The sequence below is a fragment of the Perca flavescens genome, chromosome 6 (assembly GCF_004354835.1).
Source record: "Perca flavescens isolate YP-PL-M2 chromosome 6, PFLA_1.0, whole genome shotgun sequence".
Taxonomy (NCBI): Eukaryota; Metazoa; Chordata; class Actinopteri; order Perciformes; family Percidae; genus Perca; species Perca flavescens.
The window spans coordinates 37,112,796-37,138,436 of NC_041336.1; the positions used below are offsets into that span (position 1 = coordinate 37,112,796).

General features: G+C 40.5%; 1 protein-coding gene across 1 annotated transcript; it reads right to left on the bottom strand.

Moving 5' to 3' along the window:
* Positions 1-189: 189 nt before the first annotated feature.
* On the bottom strand, positions 190-19,691 carry LOC114556947 (lysosomal-associated transmembrane protein 4B). The gene is made up of 7 exons (XM_028580105.1): positions 19,359-19,691; positions 18,261-18,372; positions 15,772-15,845; positions 15,266-15,388; positions 14,425-14,523; positions 9,298-9,393; positions 190-1,454 (listed from the first exon to the last, which is right to left on the bottom strand). The coding sequence occupies exons 1-7, from the start codon at positions 19,452-19,454 to the stop codon at positions 1,329-1,331; spliced, it is 726 nt and encodes a 241-aa protein (XP_028435906.1). The 5' UTR covers positions 19,455-19,691; the 3' UTR covers positions 190-1,328.
* Positions 19,692-25,641: the final 5,950 nt, after the last annotated feature.

Sequence of the window (25,641 nt, forward strand, 5' to 3'; positions counted from 1 at the left end):
TTGTTGGGGTTTTGGAATTTATAGAGTGTGGTCTAGACCTACTCTATCTGTAAAGTGTCTCGAGATAACTCTGTTATGATTTGATACTATAAATAAAATTGAATTGAGTAAATGTACTTAAGTTACATTCCACCACTGCAATCCTGTACCTCACGTTTGAAATAAAACACAAACATCTGTCAGTGAAATTACAGTTTAATAGACAAATAAATGTCACATCTTTAATTTTCATAGAGCAGCTGCCCTGAGGTTTGACGTTTGTGTCCTTGCAGGATAATTTGTGTCCAGGAAGCAGCTTGCCAATAACTGCATCTGGTGGAGCAGACTTGTGTGTTTACACAGACCAGAAGCTCCCATTGGTTTAATTGAAAAAACACAACCAGCGTCCATATTTATTGAGCTCCTGAACATTGAGAGGCCTGATCTCGAGTCATTGCAGCGGGGTCCATCGAGGGACTTCAAAGAGCAAACTGATTCCAGATCAGTGCTGCTTCTGTGCTCTCAAAATAGATAAATATCAGCCCAAGACATTTCTCATCAATCAGTAGAAACACACACTTACATTTAAAAGTTATGAAGCTCGACCAGCACAACTCAACAACTGATTTTTTAAAACAAGACAATTCTGTCTGTAGTTGAACAAAAGAGTAAAAGAAGGTGATATGTTTGATATACACGAGGTTGCTCTTTGATCATGTCAGAATACAGGCAGATGCATTTCTTTGGAAAAAAAACCAAGTCAGGGTGACACTTCCTTCACACACATAGGTCTATTAAGGGCAGACCATCAGAGAGAAAGTTATTATGAATAAAGGCAATCCAACCCTGATCACGAGCAGAGACGAGACAAACAGGAAACACGTGATGACTGTTCACTCATTACTGTGGGCTTTAAGATCGTCATTTTTGCATTTGTGCGTAAGTTACACGTGAATATCAAAGGTAGGACACAGAAAATACTATTACAGGTACACACAGAGCGTAAATAGAATTTGTACAAATATATAGAATCCACCTAACTTTCTAGTGCCTTATTGCACCCAGGTTCAAATGCATTAAAATGCACATCATGCCTGGAATTATAGACACAGAATGGACACATGGAAGAGTTACAGTAAGAATATATAAAGTCATCAATAAATAACAGGAAGGGATGAGAGGTCACGGTGGTGGTAGAGGGTGTGTGCATGTGCATATGTGTGCGAGATGATTTTGTATGTGTCAGTGCATGCATGGGTGTACTGTAATGTTTGTGTAGCTACAATATATCCATGAATATACTGTACACTGGAGAGGCAGTGTGGTGCATGAATCTTGCTGGGGTTTCATTAGCAGCAGGATCCATTCAGCAGGATGCTGGGAATCTTTTCATGCTGTGGCGGTGTGGTGGTGTACGGCGGAGGAGCCTGCTTGGGAGGGACGCTCACACTGTCATCATATGGAGGTAGCAGCACCTGGAGTTAAAGAAGAAAGAAAAAGAAAGCAATTAAGTACGCCCTGCTACACCCTGCTACGCCCTGCTGTGCCCTGTAACGCCCTGCAATGACAAGCTATGCCATGAAATACTACAACTACTATTTCTAGTCATAGTTCCATTATCTTTATTGTGACTGTTATTGCCACTCTTCATCACACCCCCAACCGGCACCGTCAGACAACCGCCCACCAAGAGCCTGCGTCTGTCCGTGGTTTCTGCCTAAAAGGAGTTTTTCCTCACCACTGTTGCACTAAATGCTTGCTCTTGGGGGGAATTACTGGAATTGTTGGGTCTTTGTAAATTATAGAGTGTGGTCTAGACCTACTCTATCTGTAAAGTGTCTTGAGATAACTCTTGTTAGGATTTGATACTATACATAAAATGGAATTGAATTGAATTTATAGTGTGTCAAACTAGTGCAAACATTTTGCAAAATGATAATTCTGCCAATGTCTGCTTTTTTTTAAGTCACATAATATTGCACCAGCTTTGGCAATTTTAAACAGAATGAAACAGACAGAAAGTGATAAAATGGAAGAGAGAAAAATATGATGTCCTAATTAATAGGCTAAACTACAGGATTTCAACCAAATATGATCATATAACATGTACAATAGAAGTATGTAAGGCAAAGTAACTTTATTTGTATGGCATATTTCATATAGAGACAAAATCAATTTTAATTTTGGACAGGAAGGACTTTGAAATTAAAACAGAATAAATTACATGAAGTGAATAGAATAACATGGCCAAAGCAGGTCTTAAAACACCCTTAAGACGAAAAGACTTAAGAAAATAATCAGCAGGTAAGTCAATAATGAAAAAAATGGCTAGTTGCATCCTTATGACCAATCTCACATGTTGTGTGGGTTGATACTGAAGCAAATGATCAGAGATGTATTTTGATCCTAAACTGGGATGAAGCCAAGCAGTGAACAGTCGAGGTAGAGAGAATACTGGAATATTGTACTCAAGTGAAAGTACTTTAAAGACATTTTTTAAGTAAAAGTATGTGTACAAATTTACTTAAATAAAAAGTCAAAAGTAGGTCAGTTAAAAAATGTACTCTGAGTAAATGTTACAGCATTACATGTTTTAAAAGGGGAGGGTACATGTAGTGGAACAATATTAGCAACATGACTACTTAACTATGCTGTATCAATCAATCAATCAATCAATCAATCATCACATGAAATCATAGAGGCACAATTCCAGTGAAATGTAATTCCATCAGCTCCTTAAACTGGTGCACTATTCATCATAAAGCAGAATGTGGCCGCCGTCAGATCGGCACATCAGAATCAGAATACTTTATTGATCGCTTCTGGGAAATCATTTAGGGAGAGGGATGAATTAAGTATTCTGATTGTGATTATGATGTGCCAATCAGACGGCGGCCGCGTTCTTAGAAAACGTTTTAGACGGGTGAATGGCACCGGCACTCCAGGGTCCAGCCAGGTCCGGGCAACAGGACGCCACAGCTCCCGACATCCTGCTGGAAACCGACGCAGGCACGCAGGCCTTCCACCCAGCTCACCGCCCAACGCCTGCACAGTGACCAGCAGGATGCCCAGCAGAGAAAACGCAGGCTACGCTTGCCTCAGTGCCCCCCTTTGATGTAGAGATTAAGATGGACACAGAGATGGTCTTGCTTGTCCATGTAGTTGGGATTGTAGCCATAGGTCGTAGCTGAAAGATACTAATAAATACTATAATATAATAACTAAAATACTAATGCAGGTGTCGGCGTCCAGATTTAGTTTTAAAGCTGTACACAGAAGGTCTAACTAGAAAGGGCAGAAATGCATTCCTCCTTTACACCTAAAGTAAGGATGTTTCCCTGTTTACACTTTTACTTTACTTTTAGGTTTACACTACCAAAAGCAGAATCTGTTTGTAAAATAAGTTCCTTCAGCAAATGTCCATATTACCATGATAAACCTGTTCAACATTCATAAGAAAGCCTTTCATTTAATCAAATGTGTGACTCTAAGCTTCCTCTGGGCCGTCTGTTTCTTGGGTAATCAACGAGGAGACTGTGTGGAGTCAGAACTTCTTAGGAGTGACTCAACATTCTGGTGTTGCTGTAAACACTATGGCTAACACAAATGTAGGCTCTCTCAATGGTTCATTTGACTTCATATACAACAACACCATGTCTGACGTGTGTCTTCTTCCATGTTTTAAACAAAGAGCAGGGCTCCAGTCTAACTTTTTGCCTTGGTTGCACTGGTGCGCCTAACTTTTTTATTTAGGTGCACCAACACAAAATTTAGGTGCACCCAAAATTTTTCCTTGCGTCACCATTAACGCTGAATCGCAATATACAATATATAGCTCTGTATTTTTTTACAAAGTGGGCTAAATGTTCAGTTTTAAGTCAAAGCAACTTTTCACAAGCTCTTTTGTTAAAACAGATTGTGATTAAAATAAAATGCAAAGACAGGGTTTCCTTTAGCAGTTGGAAAATCTACAGCTGCAACACATGTAAATGAAAGTTCTCTGAAATAAATAGCCTAGGATATATTAAAAAAAAATATATCTCTGAGAAAGCTCCTTCACTTGTTTTCAACAACAATAACAGACTGATTAAAAGAGAGAGACGACGCCCGGGTTCTACTCCAACCTGCGGCCCTTTCCTGCATGTCATTCCCCCCTCTCTCTCCCCTTTCATGTCTTCAGCTTTCCTATCAAAATAAAGGCTGAAAACTTTAAAAATAAAAACAGACAGAAAGACATAGGGAGAGAGAGGGAGAGAGCGATGGACTGAAGCGTATGCTACTCACAGAGTGATGGCTGACTCATTATGAAAGGGTCCAGCACGGGTCGAATGCGCTTTGGCGGGTCAGCGGCGTTACGTTCGGATCTTTTAAGGATAACATGGACATTAAAGCTTTAGTGCGTAACTTTTTTATATTAATGAGCGTCCGTTACATTCAAGCCATTGCCAAATATGTTGCTACAAAGCTAATTAGGTTTAGGTCAGGGCTCTGGCTGGGCCAGTCAAGAATGGTCACAGAGTTGTTCCAAAGCTACTCCTTTGTTATTTTAGCTGTGCGCTTAGGGTCATTGTCTTGTCGGAAGGTGAACCTTCGGCCCAGTCTGAGGTCCTGAGCACTCTGGATGAGGTTTTCTTCCAAGATATCGCTGTACTTGGCCGCATTCATCTTTCCTTCAATTGCAACCAGTCGTCCTGTCCCTGAAGCTGAAAAACACCCCCATAGCATGATGCCGCCACCACCATGTTTCACTGTTGGGATTGTATTGGGCAGATGATGAGCAGTGCCTGGTTTTCTCCACACATACCGCTTAGAATTAATGCCAAAAAGTTCAATCTTGGTCTCATCAGACCATAGAATCTTATTTCTCATAGTCTGGGAGTCCTTCATGTGTTTTTTGGCAAACTCTATGCAGGCTTTCATAGGTCTTGCACTGAGGAGAGGCTTCCGTCGGGCCACACTGCCATAAAGCCCCGACTGGTGGAGGGCTGCAGTGATAGTTGACTTTGTGGAACTTTCTCCCATCTCCCTACTGCATCTCTGGAGCTCATCCACAGTGATCTTTGGGTACTTCTTTACCTCGCTCACCAAGGCTCTTCACCCACGATTGCTCAGTTTGGCTGGACGGCCAGGTCTAGGAAGAGTTCTGGTTGTCCCAAACTTCTTCCATTTAAGGATTATGGAGGCCACTGTGCTCTTAGGAACCTTGAGTGCTGCAGAAATTCTTTTGTAACCTTGGCCAGATCTGTGCCTTGCCACCATTCTGTCTCTGAGCTCCTTGGGCAGTTCCTTCGACCTTATGATTCTCAATTGCTCTGACATGCACTGTGAGCTGTAAGGTCTTACATAGACCGGTGTGTTCCTTTCCTAATCAAGTCCAATCAGTTTAATTAAAACACAGCAGGACTCCAATGAAAGAGTAGAACCATCTCAAGGAGGATCAGAAGAAATGGACAGCATGTGAGTTAAATATGAGTGTCACAGCAAAGGGTCTGAATACTTATGACCATGTGATATTTCAGTTTTTCTTTTTTAATAAATTTGCAAATAATTCTACATTTCTGTTTTTTTCTGTCAAGATGGGGTGCTGAGTGTACATTAAGGAGAAATAAAATTAACTTTTTTGATTGTAGCAAATGGCTGCAATGAAACAAAGAGTGAAAAATGTAAAAGGGGTCTGAATACTTTCCGTACCCACTGTATGTGTATGTATGTATATATATGTATATATATATATATATATATATATATATATATATATATATATATATACACACACACACACACACTACCAGTCAAAAGTTTGGGGTCTCTTAGAAATTTCCATTCCAGACAGAATACCAGCTGAGATAAGTTGCAAACATTGTTTTTTTTTTTTATCAGGGCAGCAGTTTTCAGATTACATTATGTGCTTACATAATTGCAAAAGGGTTCTTGACTGTTGTAGAAACGCTTGAAATTCCATGCTTTTTGGTCTAAACGTCATACCCAAATTAAAAGTGGTACAGCTCCCATATATTTTGACATTCAGGGGTGTGCCTGATATCATTGGAAAGGTGATTGATGTGTGTGTGTTTGTGTATTTGAGAAGTGTTGTATTTTGTAGTTTTTGGGCTTTTTTCTTTGCACTTTTCAAATGGAAATAAAAAAAACATATCTGTAGAAAGAAAATCATATAAAATCAATTTTTGAGTGTTTTTTTCTGTAGTAAGCTGAGACATGTGGCTATGCCCTGTGTTGTCTGTCACCTGTCAGATGTGTTTACAGTAGTGTATTCTAATCAGGCCTAGAATCACCCTGACGTAACAAAAACTTTTCCTTTCCAATGATATCAGGCACACCCCTGAATGTCAAAGTATATGTGAGCTGTACCACTTTTAATTTGGGTATGACGTTTAGACAAAAAAGCATGGAATTTCAAGTGTTTCTTCAGCCACTTCTGTCTACAACATTAGAGAACCCTTTTGCAATTATGTAATCACATAATGTAATCTGAAAACTGCTGCCCTGATTAAAAAAACAATGCAACTGATCTTAGCTGGTATTCTGTCTGGAATGGAGTGGAACGGAAATTTCTATATATATTGTTCCAATATTGGCTAGATATTGACTTTTGAAACAAATATTAAAGCTTAAATGAAACCACTGTGTTGCTTGTCCAAGTATGGTGTTATGTTTGAACAAATCCCATTTTTAATTATAATACTAATACTAGTGCTACCTTTTTTAAGTATTTATTTATATCATGAGTATTTATTTATAGTATGGGTAATCATGTGTATGTGGTCATTTGGTTGAGGTTTGTGGGTGTGAGTGTGCATATCTTTTTACATTTTATCTTGTATTTTAATGCTGCAAACTGGACTGCTCCGTCAAAGTTTTGTTATGTAAATATATGCAATTAATATAATGACATTAAAGATCTTTCTATCTATCTATCTTATGAAAACTGGACAGATTGACAGGTTTAGCAACAGTAATTACAGGGAGCGGGGATTGGCAAACTGTTCTATTTTATTCTATGAGGAATTTCAATTCAATTTCAATTTTTAAAAGAAACACCTGACTTTTTACCTTGCCGGGCAGCTGGATTCTGGCAATATCATGATATCACGAGAAGCGCGGATCACATATCACACGGAAATTCATCATGTTATGCCTCAAGTAATGCATTTGTGTCTAAACTACCAGCTTACCGAGCCAATCAGCATCCGGTGAGGGGCTACTGGCAGCTACGGGCGTGGTTTAGGTGTGACAACCGCGACTGTTTGATTAAAACTATCATGATAAACAAATGGTTCATCCCATCACCTGCCAGGTATTTTTTTTTGAAAGTGCCTGCCCTTTTCCAAGCAGTTTCCAATGACGTCTTCTCAGATGGTAGTGTGTAACAAATCATCTGGCGAGTCAGTTTACCTGACCGTGTGGGTGTAAGGGACTTTTCTGTATGTGCAGGAATTCAGCTCATACGGAACACATTAGTGGACCTTTGACCTAACTGCTGTGGATCTGATGTAAAGCCATGCAAGCTGCTAACGAAAAGCCACAAACCTAGCTGTGGTCTGTAGGGAGCTCTAACTGAATATGTCAGGCTCTAATTGAAAAGCATACATGCAGAGGTGAGGCTAATGTTAGGGAATAAAGGGGCAAACTGCTGTTTTTTTAATGAGGTCAGTGAGTTAGAGAGCGGCCTTCTGTTCCTTTCTTGACAGTCAGCAGGAGTCTCTGTTTCTTAAAAGCCCTGAACATGATCACATTAAGCCACGCAGTGTATAAAGCTGCAGAGTGTGGTGGATTGTTTCAAATTGTGTGGAATGTTACACTCAGAGGAGTCTTAAGCAGCAGACTGAGGAGTACAGGTTTCTCAAAATACCTGTGAAACCCAAAAATACTGCAAGGTCAGTAATAGAGCCAGCTACTGACAGATCCTTATGTGTTCATGCTGAAAAACCCATTTGGTGATCGTCAAAACAGATCATTAGTGTTTCTACAGCCTACTTTTTCTTCTCCAAAGTATGGGTAGTTATAATATGTGTGTGGGTAGCAGTGTAAGATCAGTTAGGGGGCCAAGCCTGAGCAACAGGACACCAACAGGAGACCCAGACAAAGCACACTTACTTTACTGGGCCTCCGCCACCATGTTAATGGCTTTGCAAGCATTTAGCCTCATCTCTCTGTCCAAGTCTGTTCATGGATCTGTGCTATCCTGTGTAAAACTAGTCTACGACAGCCCATTTTCATACTTCCTTCCTCCCCCAACATGATGACTTTACAGTTGCCAGACTGGCCTGAGCAGAGGAAACCTACACAGATGGTGAAAACGTGACTTACAGTCTGGATTGAATAAGTAAATCATTTTTCTGCAGGTTGTTTTGTTGCCTTTGGAAGTGGAAGAAAGCAACAATTCAAGATCAGACCTTGTTTTATGTCGGATCTCTAGACGGCAATATAGGACATAAAGGAGAGCTTGATGGACTGTAAATTTGGTAACATATTGCACACATGGACACAGAGTGATGATTTTGGTTATATACTTCTCACTACTACATTTCATCATTTGGTTTGCAAGTCAGACATTTGAATCTGTTAATCTGTTTTTAATGTGTTTTAACACTGACAAAAGTATTTGTTCAGCTGTACACTACACATGTAGAATGTCTGTAGTATTATCTGTCCGTAGTAAGTAACAGCACATTGTAAAATGTTATTAGCATTCACACAGGTGGTCTGACAGGGAAAAGAAATTGGTAGAAAACTATTTTCTACTGGTTTTCTTTAACTGTAGTGCAACAGCTAAACACAGTATCGACTCAGCCCGGGTCAATGCTGTTGCATGCATCTTCTTTTTTTTTTTTTTTTTTTTCACAAACTGCTGTTTTAGGCAACTACTGAGCCTTTTCAAAACTTTTGTTTTTTAACATTTCCTTTTTTTCACTAAAAGCCAATGGGATTTTTTTGGGGCCAGTGCAAACAGATAGGTAGGGCTGAGTATTGTTCATAACCGTGACTTTGATACTGATTATTACCACGCTACATCCTTAGGATTAACTGTATCTGTGGATAGCTAACTTAGTGACTACCTTACCTATAGGCCTGTAAGCCTATCATCAATGTGTTTTTTTTACAAATAGGCTGATTTATATTTGCCAACAATATGTTGGATTCATGTTAAGACCAGCCCCCCACACTGCCTGTAAGCCTGTTTATCAATATTAAAGTTTCTTTACTGAATCTGCCTGCCTTTGGGTCTCCATTTGGGTCCTCCCTGCCTGTTCTGCTTCTATCAGCCGTGACAAACACAGATCAGTAGAGGTGACTTACCGTGGTGTCATTGGTCGTCACATAGAGCAGGATTTCAGACGTACCCCGGCCACTCACATATCTGTAGCAGTTCCACACACATGCTATCAGGTAGGCCTGATATCAGATAGAAAGAGAACAACATCACAGATAAGAAGCTTGAACTGCATGACATCCATCCCACCTATTATTTAGCAAAAACCTCTTAGGATTATTGTAAGTAATACATACATTTAATACAATACATTTAATTAATGAGTCTAAGTAAACATATTTGTGTGACAACTTACAAATGGTTGTTAACCACGGTAGTGGCATGGCTCTATGGATGGCACAACTTTGGTTAAGACTCAAAAATGGAAATGGAATCTTGTACAGACGTCCATGTCCCTCTTTGGATTAATTGTAGGGGTGTCGCGGTTCTCCAAATCCATGATTACATTTTTTTTTTTTAAGGTCACGATTGAATTACATTTTCAATTTAAACATTATTTTTTAATAGGGACAGCAATAACTTCTGCGAAAAAGGAGTACTGTCCAGTTTTGTTGTTTCTCCTTTGATAGTCAAAATCGAACGCTTATTACGGTCAATTTAATCAAACTCATGAAACCCCTAATTAATTGTAATACATTTGGTGATTCCTTTACTTTTCAGCGTATGATGCTAAATACCCAGAGAGAGTGGTAGACATTATAACTAAACTTTCAACTGGGAGCATGTTAGCATGCTGCTGCTAGCATTTAGCTCAAAGCATCACAGCCTCACAGTATATAGTCTTGTTACAGTATATGAAACACTTTTACATTAGCGTTTTAAATTAGTATTGTAGTTTAAGGAAACAAGCTTTTTTCTCATTATTATGTAATATATTTAGGTCATCTCATTCCCAGAGAAACTGTGTGTTGTAAGTGTCTATATTTACTGCACACAGACACAGATGGCACCATGATGACATGCACTTTATGTAGGTTGTGATAAAAAATTATGTTATTCAAAGAAACTCTCACTAACACTGAAGATAACTCCCATAAAATACTAGCCTGACGTTGTCACACTCAGATTCTAGTCAGAATATGAGTCTGATGCTGTTCCATTGGGCTGTGATTGTGTTTCAGCCGAACCAGGAAAGAAAATGCCTCTGCACTCAATTGGATAGGCCTACAACCAATCAGAGCAACGGAGTATCTGACGTAGCCCAATCCCGTAGAAAGGACGGCAAAAACATATTTCCGATCGATAAATGCCTTGATCGCGGTTCTCTGTTCCTCTTTTAAAAGGAATGCGCTGTCGATATCTTCTATAACAGACGCGATGGCAGAATCTACATCTCAATTCTCCAGCGGCAGCCATCTTTGTTGTAAACAAATTCAACCCAAGCGCTCTTTGGTGACGTGGTTGGTACTGTTGATCATCTGTCCATCATCGTATAAAGCCCGCCCTGACAATTTGATTGGGTCCGAACAGCTCTGGTTCGAGCATAGTTGCTCCACAATGGATCAAGTCCAGACCGAACTTCCCGACCTCAAATGTCAAATGGGCTAATAAAATACAGATAATTATCCATTCACACACTTGCTGAATTCAAACACTGTTTTCAGGGTTATCCATCACTTAAGAGTAGCAAAACAAGTTCCTGTTGTTCTCTGTCATCCTGGAACTGGCTCTCAGCAGGCAGCTTGCTACTGTAACGCCCCGGCCAAACACAACACCATCTGCTAAATCCATCCCCAACACAAACCAAAGCCAGACGGAGCTCTCTAACTTCTATAATAAACCAATTACGAAGTCACTCTAATGCTCTGACAGCTAGGCTATTTTAACCACCTCCACGGGAATAAGAAGAGATCTATTTACAGTAACAGAGATCACTCAATTTATCTCCCATCCATCCATCCATCCATCTTCGTCCTTATCCGGTGTCGGGTCGCGGGGGGAGCAGCTCCAGCAGGGGACCCCAAACTTCCCTTTCCCGAGCAACATTAACCAGCTCCGACTGGGGGATCCCGAGGCGTTCCCAGGCCAGGTTGGAGATATAATCTCTCCACCTAGTCCTGGGTCTTCCCCGAGGCCTCCTCCCAGCTGGACGTGCCTGGAACACCTCCCTAGGGAGGCGCCCAGGGGGCATCCTTACCAGCTGCCCGAACCACCTCAACTGGCTCCTTTCGACGCAAAGGAGCAGCGGCTCTACTCCGAGCTCCTCACGGATGACTGAGCTTCTCACCCTATCTCTAAGTGAGACGCCAGCCACACTCCTGAGGAAACCCATTTCGGCCGCTTGTACCCTGGATCTCGTTCTTTCGGTCATGACCCAGCCTTCATGACCATAGGTAAGGGTAGGAACAAAAACTGACCGGTAGATCGAGAGCTTTGCCTTCTGGCTCAGCTCTCTTTTTGTCACAACGGTGCGATAGATACTGCCGAGAACCCGGACACAGCTCTCACTTTGGTCGTACAGAGATTGGATGGCCCTAAGTAGAGACCCCCTCACCCCATACTCCCGCAGCACCTCCCACAGTATCTCCCGGGGGACCCGGTCAAACGCCTTCTCCAAATCCACAAAACACATGTAGACCGGTTGGGCATACTCCCAGGCTCCCTCCAGGATCCTTGCGAGAGTGAAGAGCTGGTCCGTTGTTCCACGACCAGGACGGAATCTGCATTGTTCCTCCTCAACCCTATGGGCCGAACCCTCCTTTCCAGCACCTTGGAGTAGACTTTACCAGGGAGGCTGAGAAGTGTGATACCCCTGTAATTGGCACACACCCTCTGGTCCCCCTTTTTAAAAAGGGGAACCACCACCCCAGTCTGCCACTCCTTTGGCACCGTCCCAGACTTCCACGCAATGTTGAAGAGGCGTGTCAACCAGGACAGCCCCTCCACACCCAGAGCCTTGAGCATTTCTGGACGGATCTCATCAATCGTTTGGGCTTACCAGGTCTGTCCAGAGTCTTCCCCCACCCACTGACCCAATTCACCACCAGATGGTGATCGGTTGACAGATCTGCCCCTCTCTTCACCCGAGTGTCCAAAACATACGGCCTCAGATCAGATGAAACGATTATGAAATCGATCATTGACCTTTGGCCTAGGGTGCTCTGGTACCAGGTACACTTATGAGCATCCCTATGTTCGAACATGGTGTTTGTTATAGACAATCCATGACTAGCACAAAAGTCCAACAACAAACAACCACTCTGGTTTAGATCAAGGAGGCCAGACACAGAAATGGCACATCCTAAGGAAAGCTCATTGTGGGACTGGCTCTAGTGGCTGTAATTCTGCACCAAGGCTGAATTTCAGGAAAGAGACTTCAGATACAGTATTAGGGGACCACTAAGGTCTATATAAAAGAGACTTCAGATACAGTATTAGGGGACCACTAAGGTCTATATAAAAGAGACTTCAGATACAGTATTATGGGACCACTAAGGTCTATATAAAACTTCAGATAGAGGACCACTTCAGATTCACATACAGTATTAGGGGACCACTAAGGTCTATATAAAAGATACTTCAGATACAGTATTAGGGGACCACTAAGGTCTATATAAAAGATACTTCAGATACAGTATTAGGGGACCACTAAGGTCTATATAAAAGAGACTTCAGATACAGTATTAGGGGACCACTAAGGTCTATATAAAAGAGACTTCAGATACAGTATTAGGGGACCACTAAGGTCTATATAAAAGAGACTTCAGATACAGTATTAGGGGACCACTAAGGTCTATATAAAAGAGACTTCAGATACAGTATTAGGGGACCACTAAGGCCTATATAAAAGAGACTTCAGATACAGTATTAGGGAGCCACTAAGGTCTATATAAAAGAGACTTCAGATACAGTATTAGGGGACCACTAAGGTCTATATAAAAGAGACTTCAGATACAGTATTAGGGAACCACTAAGGCCTATATAAAAGCATCCAAAGAGCACCATGTCATGGGACCTTGTATGTGGTGTTTTCTTTTGCGGGGGTGCAAATGTTCCACCAAAACAAGTTCCTTCCCGAGACGATTTTGCAGAGCCACCCAAGATGATTGCAATTGGTTTAAAGAAATGCAAACAACAGAGCATGTTTTTTTTCTCCTATGCTGGAATGTATGTATGGTGTAGCCAGACCTTATTTCACAGCGCTGTGGAGAGATAGGTCTGGCAATACAAGACTATTTAGAAAGTAATGTTTACTAAGATCACTATCTTAGTTTGGGGTGTTAGGCTGATGGAAATCAGTTTAGCAGGTATTTGAATTATTGTATTCATGGTAATTCATCCAATATTTAGTAGGGATATATTACACTTAAATGTCAAACTCATAGTGGTGCAAAAGGAAAAGTCAGGGGATCATCCAAGTGAGTAGGATTAATCATCTGGGAACCCTGAATGTCTGCACAAAGCTCAGATGTGGATGTTGAGATATTTTATTTCATTATGTCTTATTCCAACTACAGATCAGCTACCCGATCTGGCAAACTTGCATAATGTAATGTAATGGACAATTCCGCTTCCAACCTGTAGGGGGACCAAAGTGGGAAAAGTGCTTTAGTGTTGGTTTAAGTCTTTCCAAGTATTCGTAGATACCATTTATTATTCATATCAGCACAATAATCACTATCAGCAGAAATGTAGGTCACAGCAGAAAAAGCACAGGTGTATATAATAACATTCAGGATGTCTGAATGTTATTATCCAGCTAAATGGACAATTTAGCTGCTTCCGTTTAGAGTCACCATTTTGAGAAAGCTTGCTCACGGTCACACTATCCTGGCTTCACACTTGAATAGAACAGAGCCATGTTACTTACTTACTTACTAACTTGGAATTAATGCTTTATTTTATTTTATTTTTTTATTATAAGTCAAAAATGTCTGCTTTGAGATGCATGACTCCTGCCAAAAACCTCCCAAGATAATTTAACAGGACATTCCACATGGCTGCAAAAAAGATACTTGGTGTCTACGTAAAGTCACATCTGTACAAAAAGTTACATAAAAAGCAGGTGCCTGTGTCAAAGGCTGCATTATACATCTTTTCTGTTGTAAGACAATTTGTTGTGCTGCAAATATTAGCCTGGTAGGCTTGCTAAGAACTAGCAGTGCTGCTAAACGGATAAAGAAGATATGCAAATTAATATGAGAAAACATTACCTTGAAGCCCAGAATAGAGCTGATGAAGAGCAGCACGATGAGGACCAAGCACACATTACTGAGAGCAGCGATCTCCTCTTTGTAGGGGAAGTTATCAGGCTGCACGGGAGTCAGAGAAACACATGCAGCAGACTTTTACAGCAGTCATTAGATAGTAGAGGCATCTGTAACATGGCAACTGTACATCAGCAACACTGACATGTGAAATTATAAATGACAAGTCAAACGCTTAAGGCCGTTTTATGCTTCTGCATCGAATCGACGGCGTACCCCTGCAGACCCCTCTGCGTCTACGCCGGACCCTACGCCTAGCCTGACGTGCACCTCTCGAAAAATGTGACTACACGTCCCAGCGACTATAACCATACATAAACAACATGAAATCAAGGAGGGGGTTAACTTTTCCTGCTAAAGATTTCCCACCGTGGTCAGAAAGAACAGGGGAGACACTGTGGTTCTCTCACTAGGACTCTAGAGCTCCGAAGCTAATCGCCATCACTCTCTCACTTTCTTCCTCGCTCTATCACCCACTCCGCACAAGCACACACACACAAGCACACACAAGCACACACACACAAGCACACACACACACACACACACACACACACACACACACACACACACACACACACACACACACACGGCGGCTTGACGCTCACACCGGCGCACAAGTATAAACATCAGGCCACTTACGTAGGCTACGGCAAAAAGCTCTGCATGGAGCCTCCGCACAACCATCAACTAGCCTTTACAAAAACCTTGGTGAACCACAAAGAAGTCAATAACATCGTGCTGTTAAATGTCACTGACTTTTAAAAGGAAAACACCCAAAGTTTCTTACCAGTTGTTGCAGGTAATCCTGTATGGTGTTTGGGTAAACCACAATGCTGACAGCCACCAGGGTGTTGAGGGCAAAGTCAAATATTTGGTAGCAGAAAAATGGGATGATCCAGGCAGCACGCAGCTGAAACAGAGTAATGTCTTTTAGATATTTAGGATAGGAGGTACAAGCTGAGCTCTTTAACCAACACTGTAGACAGAAAGCTTGAATTGTTTCGCATGGAGATTACAGTGTGCATATTAATAATAAAAAAGCAGGCATGGTATTTGAATTTGTTGTGTTTTAAAAGACTTCAAAAATAGATGTGGTGTTAGTATTCACAAGCATTAGCGTGGCAACATTAAAACCTTTTTTTGAACAGTCTGAAAACCATTTATGTTATGGAAATGATCTGATCTGACTAACACAATCAGTGAAGAGCAAATGCCCCGTACATTTAGTTGTAATCAGCAGCACTGTGAGAGTACAGGAATGTGAAGAAAGGTCTAATGAATCATTTTGTTTACCTTGTACGCGCCATACGTTGCCATCCCACATATAAGTATCATCAGCAGAGAGATCGCTGAGGCAATGCACATGTCTGAAGCAGAGAAAGGTAGTAGTTATAAGTCGGTCGTAGTCAGTGCGTGGTCAATTTGGTTGAGGCACATTCAATTCCAAATCACATTTCTTAAAATGTTCACAACATCATGTTCAGCTGATCTATACAAACAAAACCCACTTCTGCACAGAAAATAAATGACACGCTGAATCTGTCAACCAGACAAAGAACTAACCTCTGTCATTCGCTCCATGCCATCGTAACCTCATATCAATATAACAGAACTAGCGCCAGGCAAAACCAAAATACTGTACATGTGACACATTCAATAAACATTCAATTTAACATTTCTCTGTGATGTAACCCATTAAAATGCCATGTACACCTATTATAAATTGACAATGACTATGTTGCGGCCTATGTTGAGTCATAGGATGAATCACATTTGCCCATAAAAATTATTTGAAAGTGTACAGAGAGCCAATATATCACTTTTTTCCCCCCGGGTATAACATAGCTTAGTGTCGGAACGGCCAGAGTCAGACTCTAATCAAAAAACAATTATCTAAAACGCCATCAATAGAAGACAGTTCTAAACCTGTAACTGAGTTTTTTGGCCACTGCAGTCAGTGGGAAAAATCTGTGAACACAACACTGACATACACTATTATCTCCTTTAAAGTTGATATGTGAGTTGATATATATAACTTGTTTGCAAAATATTGCCTATTTACACATCCAGCAGATTCGGAACAACATCAGCATTTATTTGGAGTTATGTGGCTACTTAGTGAATGTAAGTCTGCCTACCAATATCTATGCCTACCAACACCTCTGAAGCTAATTAATTAACATGGTTATTATTATTTGGATACAAAGAAAAATGTAAAAACAACAATTTGTAGTTTTCTTGGGGGGTTATGTGCTGGAAATATTTCCTGGCAAACTGTTAAACAGGTAGCTTTAGAAAAATTGACAATAAATAACTTTGAAATCTCCTCATCTACCTCGGCACATAATCCCTCAGGGGTCAGTATTGGGTCCTGAACTGTTTATTTTGTACATAATTGACATATGCAGAGTATCACAAATACTCACAATTGTTTTATTCGCGAAACACTACTATTCTTTGGTCTGGGAAGAATTTTGCAGCAGCTTTTGGAGGTAATCACAACGGAAATGAGTAAATTAAAACAGTGGTTTAAAACATACTAATTATCATTACATTTGAATAAAACTAAGATTATGCTGTTTGGAAATTGCAAAAAATAGCATTCATGTACAAGTTATGATTGATAATGTTAAATAGAAAGCAATCCCCACCAATCGGTCCTAGAAAGAGTTTATGAAAATAAATTTCTGGTTGTGATGTCAGACCACAAAATCTGCTAGAACCTCACACAAAACACACAAAGTGTGCAAGGAGCATTGCAGTTCTGGGAAAAAAACTACTAGATGAAGCTTGTATTCTAAATAAATCAAGTAAAAGAAAGAGCAGAGCACTGTTTTAGTTTTTGTCTCACAGTTTTATGTCCTGTTTTGAAGATGTGATGCCCTGCTGTGCAGGCTCTGATGCCCAGAATGCAATTTCAATTCAATGCCCCAAAAAATGACCAGTGTCAACAAAAGCACAGCATCAAACACATGCTGAGTAACATCTAAGCTCGACAATCACTTTGGTGTGGATTTTCCGATGTATTTTTCAGAGGAATTAGCGGCATATTGAAACCCATATGGAGTGGCATAATGTCAAAAAATTCAAAGAACACAAAACAACTGTCACTACAGCTTGTTGTTTGTCAAATCGAAAAATTCAACAGTGTTAAAACAACTGTGCAACATTATAGTCATTTTTCAAGCTGAGCGTGTTCCTAATGCAGGGGTGGCAGCGGCCGGCCCAGCCTGCAGTAATGCATCACAGGTCACCCTTATCCCTTGGAACTGGGACAATACAGTCATTCCCAATCAGCGGCTACCAGCAGCATATGTGCTGTGGCCCACCTCCAGTCAGACTGTTCCAGTGTACACCTGCTCTGTTAAGAAGGCTTTTCAAATGCTCTGCACAGATGGAGCAGAGCAGATAGAGCTTGCATGTCTGCGGCTTTGGGTGTTTGATTTAAAAATAAGTGCTGACCGTCGTCTAGACAAATGTGTGAGGTCCCTCTAACAACACAATAAATCATTCCATTAGTCAGCTGACAGCCCTATAGAGGGTGTCACGCAGCAAGCAGAGATTAAGTCATGTGTGACAGTCGTTGAAGGAGACTTAGTTTCAGGTAGAACAGAAACACTAGAGGCCAATGGAGGTTTCCCACACAATGCACAAAAGCTGTGTATGTAATAAAAAACTGTTAAGATATTGGAATACATACATAATAACACCCATTCAGTGGTATTGTGAGAGACAACACATGGGAACTTTACTGAAATGTACTGGCCTTCTGGGCTACTTACTGGCGTCATCCATGACATCTAGGTCATTAGCCAACTCAGCGCTGGTCAGGTGGTACTGCTCAGGATCACTGAGCGCTGTAAGCAGGATGAGTAACACCACCGCATTGATGAGCTTAGAAACAGAGGACATATGGGTAGATAAAGGGCAACATTATGGACAGAGGCAGGGGGTCAAGATGGGCAGGAGACAGTGAGAACAAAAGGGCAGGTGCTGAAAGTATTCTGAAATGTAAAGATGTCCAAAGTGAACGTGCAGAGTAACAAAAGGAAATCCAAACACAGTGACTCTAGAAAGCCCAAATACTAATAATTACACCTTATCCTAGAGATAGTGAAGCTATGGTAAATAAGCTCTATGTCCAGGCACATACATAAGCCTTTGTATTGGTCTAGCCAGCTCAGCTTATTGTGCTATGACTCATACATCCTCATTGATCAGATGAATGTAATGGAAAATTCTCTGCAGTCAATAGACCTGACACAAAACCTGCTACCTGAAGAGGCCAAGTGCTAATTTATTCATAGGGAGCGGAGAGAGGATTTTTCCACATGTGGTGTTTGGTTTAGCTAACCGTCTCCTGCACATTTAGATTAACAAAGGGATGCATTCAAGACTCAAGAGATATCCCACATTGATCTTTACACAAAACAGAGGGTATATTTGTATTTGATTTAGCAATATAATGTTGTAAAAATCGAGAAGGTTCCCCAAGCATAATCATACAATCAATTACGTAGAGGACAAATCCAACTCAAACTCAGTCAGGAGACATTTTTATAAACAGAACCCTCCTCTATGCCTCTATACTGTAACTCATCTCAGTAACTTACAGTATAACAAATGGATACTACTTTAAAGTTTGCTGGTAGGCCTATTTGTTTATATATATATATATATATATATAAAATTTTCTGTAAATAAGAGTTTAAGTTTCTAATAATAATAGAAATCATTACAAAAAAACACACAGCATAATCATAAAATCTTGCACACTGTAGGCAAAATAATGCCTTCTGATGAGGTCATGTTTTCACTCACGGTGAGTGTCTGGAAGCCTACATGTACGCAGTGAGTGGCAGACGATAGGCGGTGCTTACCATGTACCAGACTCCGAGGATGATGGTTCCTGTGCGGACATGACAGCACAGACAGCAGCTTGTGGAGTACCAGCGGTCCCACGGGGAGATCATCATCTTGTCCGCTTGTCTGCTTACAGCTGCCCGAGCCTTAATAAAACGGTGTCGGTGTTTAAAAGAAAAGAGCCCCTGCTTTTTATCACCGTCCGCTGAGCGTCCAGTCTGTCCTCACTAATGACAGACAGGATCCAAACGCTGTCTGACCTGTCCGTTAGTGTTTTGTTTTTTTTACCGTGAGCAGCTTACCTGAGCGACTAGCTTCAAACCAGCGTCAGGGAACTTTGACTTCCGGTTTCAAAATAAAACCCCGATGGTCCATTTTTTGTTTTACTATGAATATAGGCAGGGGCGTCGGACTCATTGGTCGGACTGGGGGTAAAACCGGTACTGATTACCAGTGCCCAAGGGGAGAGAGGGCCCTTGAAAAGTCTGGAATATATTTTATTTCACCTGGATATTTTCATTTCCTAATTACATTTCATAATGCATGTCAGATGAAATGTAAAGTTAGTGTATTGGCTAAATAACTTGGTTGATTGACTGACTACCTTTTGTGTATATATATATATATATATATATATATATATATATATATAAAAAACTATCTAAGGTCTCACCTACCCCTTGCTAATGCGCCAAATGGTTTAGTCCACCTGCACACATTTTGTTTATGTTAGCTAGTTCAGTTGAGCGTCTGGTGGAGCGCAAACTTCTGCTGTAGAAAGCCAAATCATGCTACCAAAAAAGAAAGGAAAGACAGGAGAAGGAGAGAAAACAAAATGAGGGGAAACAATTGGTAACTGACTTCTTTTCAAAAAGAGGTGAGCACAAACTAAAAAACGAAATCCATGGTGCTAAACTGCTTGAATATCTCCGTGACTGTTAGTGCTAAAAACAAACTGAGACAACCCATATAACGAGCAGAACATACACTTTCAAATGATAATTTGGTTATACATGTAATCTGAGCTAAAGGCTAAATAAATAAACTACACTAGCAATTCTGTTTGCATATAACACACCATTGTAATAGCCAATTTAAAACATGTTTAATTTTAAATTAATAGGCTATAATGTCTATAATTAGCAATAGGCTAATCAGAGTCATAGGTAGCTTGGTAGCTCATTGGTAGATACATATCATGTCAACATTATAGTTATGTCAGATTCAGTTGAAGCAGATGTTAACATTCTGAAACACATGGCCCTCAGTTTCAGAAACTGTCCCACCAGGGAGCAACAGACCCCTCATCATCCTCTTTGGATTTGAGACAAAGTGAGCTTATATCAAAATTAAAGCAAACCATGTTTATCCATTTTGACTGAAAGGTGTTAAGTAACACTAACATCTTAGTGTGTTTTATTATATTAGGTTACAATTAGGATAAGAGGTAGTGATGCACCGATGTTTTGTTTGTGGAAAATTGTGGCCGATACCGATAACCGATATTAATATTGCTGTTATGGCCGATACCGATATTTACAGATGTCGATATCTCTGTATAGAACACATTTGTTATCATAATCAAATAAGGAACTATTTTCCAAAAGGCATTTTTTTTTACTTTTGTGATTTATTTTCAGAAATCACTGATATTGGGCACCTTTACCTGTGTGCAAAATATGACTGTCATCAGATTTTCAGAAGAAAAAATAAATATTTATATAAAAATACATTTTTAAAAGGATACGTGTGTCCTGAATTCACACTATGAATAAGCCAACCCTGAGTATTCACAATAAACATCTAACTCACTTGAGACCAAGTCACTGTATTCTGTGAACATTGTACAACAGTTCAAAACTTTAAAGTACAGTAGTAGGCCTTAAATGGCCAAAGCCAAAAGTATTGAAAGAGGTAAAATGTGAAAATGGAGCCAGAACAAACTGGACTCAGACACTGGCTTTTGCAGTCTGAACTGGAAGTACAGTAACTGCCAAGTACTTAAAGGTTAGGCCTAACCCTTGAAATTATAGAAATTGGTGCCTTTTAGGCCGAGATAAGCCAGAAAATGTGTTTTTTGCTCATATGGATGAAAGACCCCAAATCCCAGAATGCACTTGCTTCGCTGCTTAGACTCCCAAGCCACGCCCACCTACAGACCGACAGTGAGGCAGCATTCAACTCAACCCAAATGTGTTTTATTGTCATTTCAACCATATACACGAAACATTTCACCGTGGCTGTATTGGTTACACATTTAAAATATATAAAAACAACATACGAAACAGGTGTTTACAGTCAACCAAGCGCTAATGCTAGTATGCATTAGCTGAACTTTACATGTGTGTGCAATAGCTAAATGTAGCAGATTATAAACACAGTTGTAAATTTGCGTGAAATGTAGAACGGTCGGCATTTACTAGTCACAAACTTCCCCAGCAGTTAGCATTTAGTTGGATACAAGCAGCTAATTTCTCCACAAGTCCGTGTTAACAAAATCTCCTCTCTTACCTGGCGACATGTTTCCACAACAAGAAAAACACAGCAGTCTCTGAACTCGCGATGGGAGTTTTGTTTAAGTTGGATGTACTCCAGTTTGTTGTCTAATGAGCAGACACTTGCAACCAGGATTGATGGAACAGGTGGCTGGCTAGCGTTAGCTTTCCACCTAGCTAGGTCCAGCCCCCGTTTGCGTTTCACCGCTGAGAATGTCCCCCCATGATCGCGGCTGGTGCCCGCTCCGGCCGCTGCTGCTGCCCGCTGGTCAAACTAACCTGTACGGCGGGCCGCAGCAAGCGAACAGCAACCTCTTATTTCCGAACATTCATCTCTCCCCCGCCCACCGAGAGCCGGTGGTCTACTAAAGTTTCCAGTGTCCCACTTCGCCGCAAAAACCAACATCCCCGCCCACACTTTTTCTTCTTCTTCTTCTTCTTCTGATTTCAGCAGTATAGACGCTGTTAAGCGTATTACTGCCCTCCACAGGTCAGATTTAAATCTAAATTCTCACATACTCACATCTAAGCCTACACACGTCAAATACACAGGAATGATTCACATCGGCCTTATTTTGACATCGGAACGATACCGATGACCATATCGGCCGATATTATATCGGCGGCCGATATATCGTGCACCACTAATAAGAGGTTAATATCAGATGTATCCTTCATAGACAAAGATGACAGAGAACATCTGATTGAGGATGATGGGAGTGAAGACAGCAGGGAGCATGAGTGTTGCTCTGTGCACAGTTTGGAAATGAGAGCTGAGGAACTGGAAAGTAGGCAGAGCAGTGCAGACCAGTTTTTGGTACAGAGAAAACCAACAAAATGTAGTAGGAAGCACAGTAAAGTAGGCTAGAGAATGTTGACAAAGGAGGTTTGAAATGTGTGTTATCAGGCTACTCTAAGCATTACAATGAATAGTTATTACCCTATAAACATCTAGGCCTACAGATTCATGTGTACAGAGGCCCGCTTATTATTAAGGGGGGGGGAGCGTTGAGGAGCATGGGGGCCCATCAGGACTGCCTATGCAGGGCCCAGGGTCTTGTGCTACGCCCCTGAATATAGGCCAACGGTTTGGAACGTTTTCAATATGGTGATAGGTGTAAACCAAGCCCTGGGTATCCTGCTCTGCCTTTGAGAAAATGAAAGTCATAAGGGGAAAGGTTACCTCCCCTTTCTCTGCTTTGCCCGCCCAGAGAATTTGGCCCACCCATGAGAGAGAGAGAGACATCATGGCTTTCAAACGAGCAAAGTGGCAGTTGGTCAAGGCCACACCCCCACCCTCCACCTTGCCCCCCCTCTCTCCTCCTCAATAGCTACAGACACAGAAATGGCACATCTTAAGGAAAGCTCATTGTGGGACTGGCTCTAGTGGCTGTAATTCTGCACCAAGGCTGAATTTCGGGAAATAGTCTTCAGATACAGTATTAGAGGACCACTAAGGTCTATGTAAAAGAGACTTCAGATACAGTATTAGGGGAGCACTAAGGTCTATATAAAAGAGACTTCAGATACAGTATTAGGGGAGCACTAAGGTCTATATAAAAGAGACTTCAGATACAGTATTAGGGGAGCACTAAGGTCTATATAAAAGAGACTTCAGATACAGTATTAGGGGACCACTAAGGCCTATATAAAAGAGACTTCAGATACAGTATTAGGGGACCACTAAGGTCTATATAAAAGAGACTTCAGATACAGTATTAGGGGAGCACTAAGGTCTATATAAAAGAGACTTCAGATACAGTATTAGGGGACCACTAAGGTCTATATAAAAGAGACTTCAGATACAGTATTAGGGGACCACTAAGGTCTATATAAAAGAGACTTCAGATACAGTATTAGGGGACCACTAAGGCCTATATAAAAGAGACTTCAGATACAGTATTAGGGGACCACTAAGGTCTATATAAAAGCATCCAAAGGGCACCATGTTATGGGACCTTTAAACTGCCGTTAGTTTCGTTCGCACCCGGCGCTGGAGTTTTTCCTAAATGGTTCCAAAGAGGTTTAAATCACATTCTTAATCTTTTCAGTGAATCTGCTATCCTATGAACAGTTTATGAATGTACGCAGTTTTCCAATTCCTTTCAGAGAATTTAACTCATGTAATCCCAAATGGTTTAATTCTACTTATAAAAAAATTATGTTATATATAAAGTTATGGTGCACACGATATATCACAGCCTTTACTATCATTGGATGGAACTGAACTAACACACATAAAGTGTAACAATAAGCATATTTGCAAATTTTTTTCAGAGAAAGAATACAGTTTTTGTGGAGATCTAAAATTGAGAACATAAATTGGAGAAGGGCTTGGCTTATACCGTATAAGTACTGTGTTTCTAACAAAGCTAAGGAAGTACATTACATTACATGTCATTTAGCTGACGCTTTTATCCAAAGCGACTTCCAAGTGTTTCCAACCCTGAAGGTGCAAACTCCAGACAACAAGTAGTAAGTGCAAGTACATTAGCTTTACTACATTAGCAAAACTACAAAGAGCCATATGAAAGTGCAGCTTCAAGAAATATATATATTTTTTTTATTGGCCAGTACCTCAACATTTGACATAACATATACCCTACTAATCACCTTGTTGCTAAATTTGCCAACATTGGGCCTCATTCACCAACCGTTCTTACGAAGAAATGTGTTCTTAAACCCTTCTTACGCACTTTTTTACGAAGATTCTGGCATTCACTGTTTTCTTAACTTGGATTTGTTCTTAGCTAAGAACAAAATCTACGAACACTGAAAAGCACTCTTAAGCACATTTGAGTGATGACAATTTGCTCCAAATGATTGCTTACTGCATTTTATTTAATTCTACAGTTGTTTACAATGATAGTATTGTACTGTAATGTATTTCTGATCATTTGTTGATAAAAAATCATATTATTCAAAAAAGACATTAACACTGCAATTTACATCAGCAATTAAACTGATTAAATCCTGCGTTATTTGGTGATTGATCGCTATTTATAGGGCCGAAATGCAGTGTCAGAATGTAACAAAGTACAAATTCTTCGTAACTGTACTTAAGTACATTTTTCACGTATCTGTACTTTACTTAAGTAGACTCAATAGTGCATAGCCTACTTTTGACTTTTACTTTGTTACATTTTGCAGCAATTATCTATACTTTCTACTCCACTACATTTCTACAATGTTCCGTTACATTTTCTGTTCAGTTTCCCCCCTGCCAAAACGTCTTCCTGACCGTCACACGTTTGTCTCACCAGTGAAGTTTGGTTGCCGTAGATACTGTATATATGGGTTGCCGTAGATACTGTATATATGGGGCACCGCTGATCCAAGCCGGCTCTGGTGCTCCAGAGCCCGGGCGCAGCGCCGTAGACCCTCGGTAATACAGCCTCCGGTAAAAGTGAAAATGAAAACGTTTGTTTTTTTATTATTCCCGTTTTTAAATCAAAGTTGCTATATCTATTTCTCTCCACAGCGTCGTTTACTATCCGCCAGGCTGCGTAAGACGCGTTCATATCTTATTATTTGGTTGGACTTCTTCACATCTCCCCATTTGCACTGCTTCACACACTTTATTTGCTTACTTGCATGGTTAAAGAAAATGAAATACATCCATGAATAAAACCAACCGCATTCTGATTCTAACAACATATTTCCGTTTCATGGTTAGGATAGGAACTTTTCTTAAAAGCCAGGCCTTGTTTGTGGTTGTGGACATCTTCTACTTTTACTAAAGTAAATATGTCTCTGGTCATTTGTACTTTTATTTAAGTACTGAGATTCAGTACTTCCTCCACCG

Bases quoted from the DNA above. Each gene is read 5' to 3' on its own strand.
- LOC114556947 (XM_028580105.1), bottom strand. From the start codon at position 19,454: ATGATGATCTCCCCGTGGGACCGCTGGTACTCCACAAGCTGCTGTCTG. The intron at 15,846-18,260 runs GTAAGTAGCCCA...TCTCTGCTTCAG, and splicing joins AGATGTCATGGATGACGCCA to ACATGTGCATTGCCTCAGCG. The intron at 1,455-9,297 runs GTAAGTCACCTC...CTTTAACTCCAG, and splicing joins TGACGACCAATGACACCACG to GTGCTGCTACCTCCATATGA.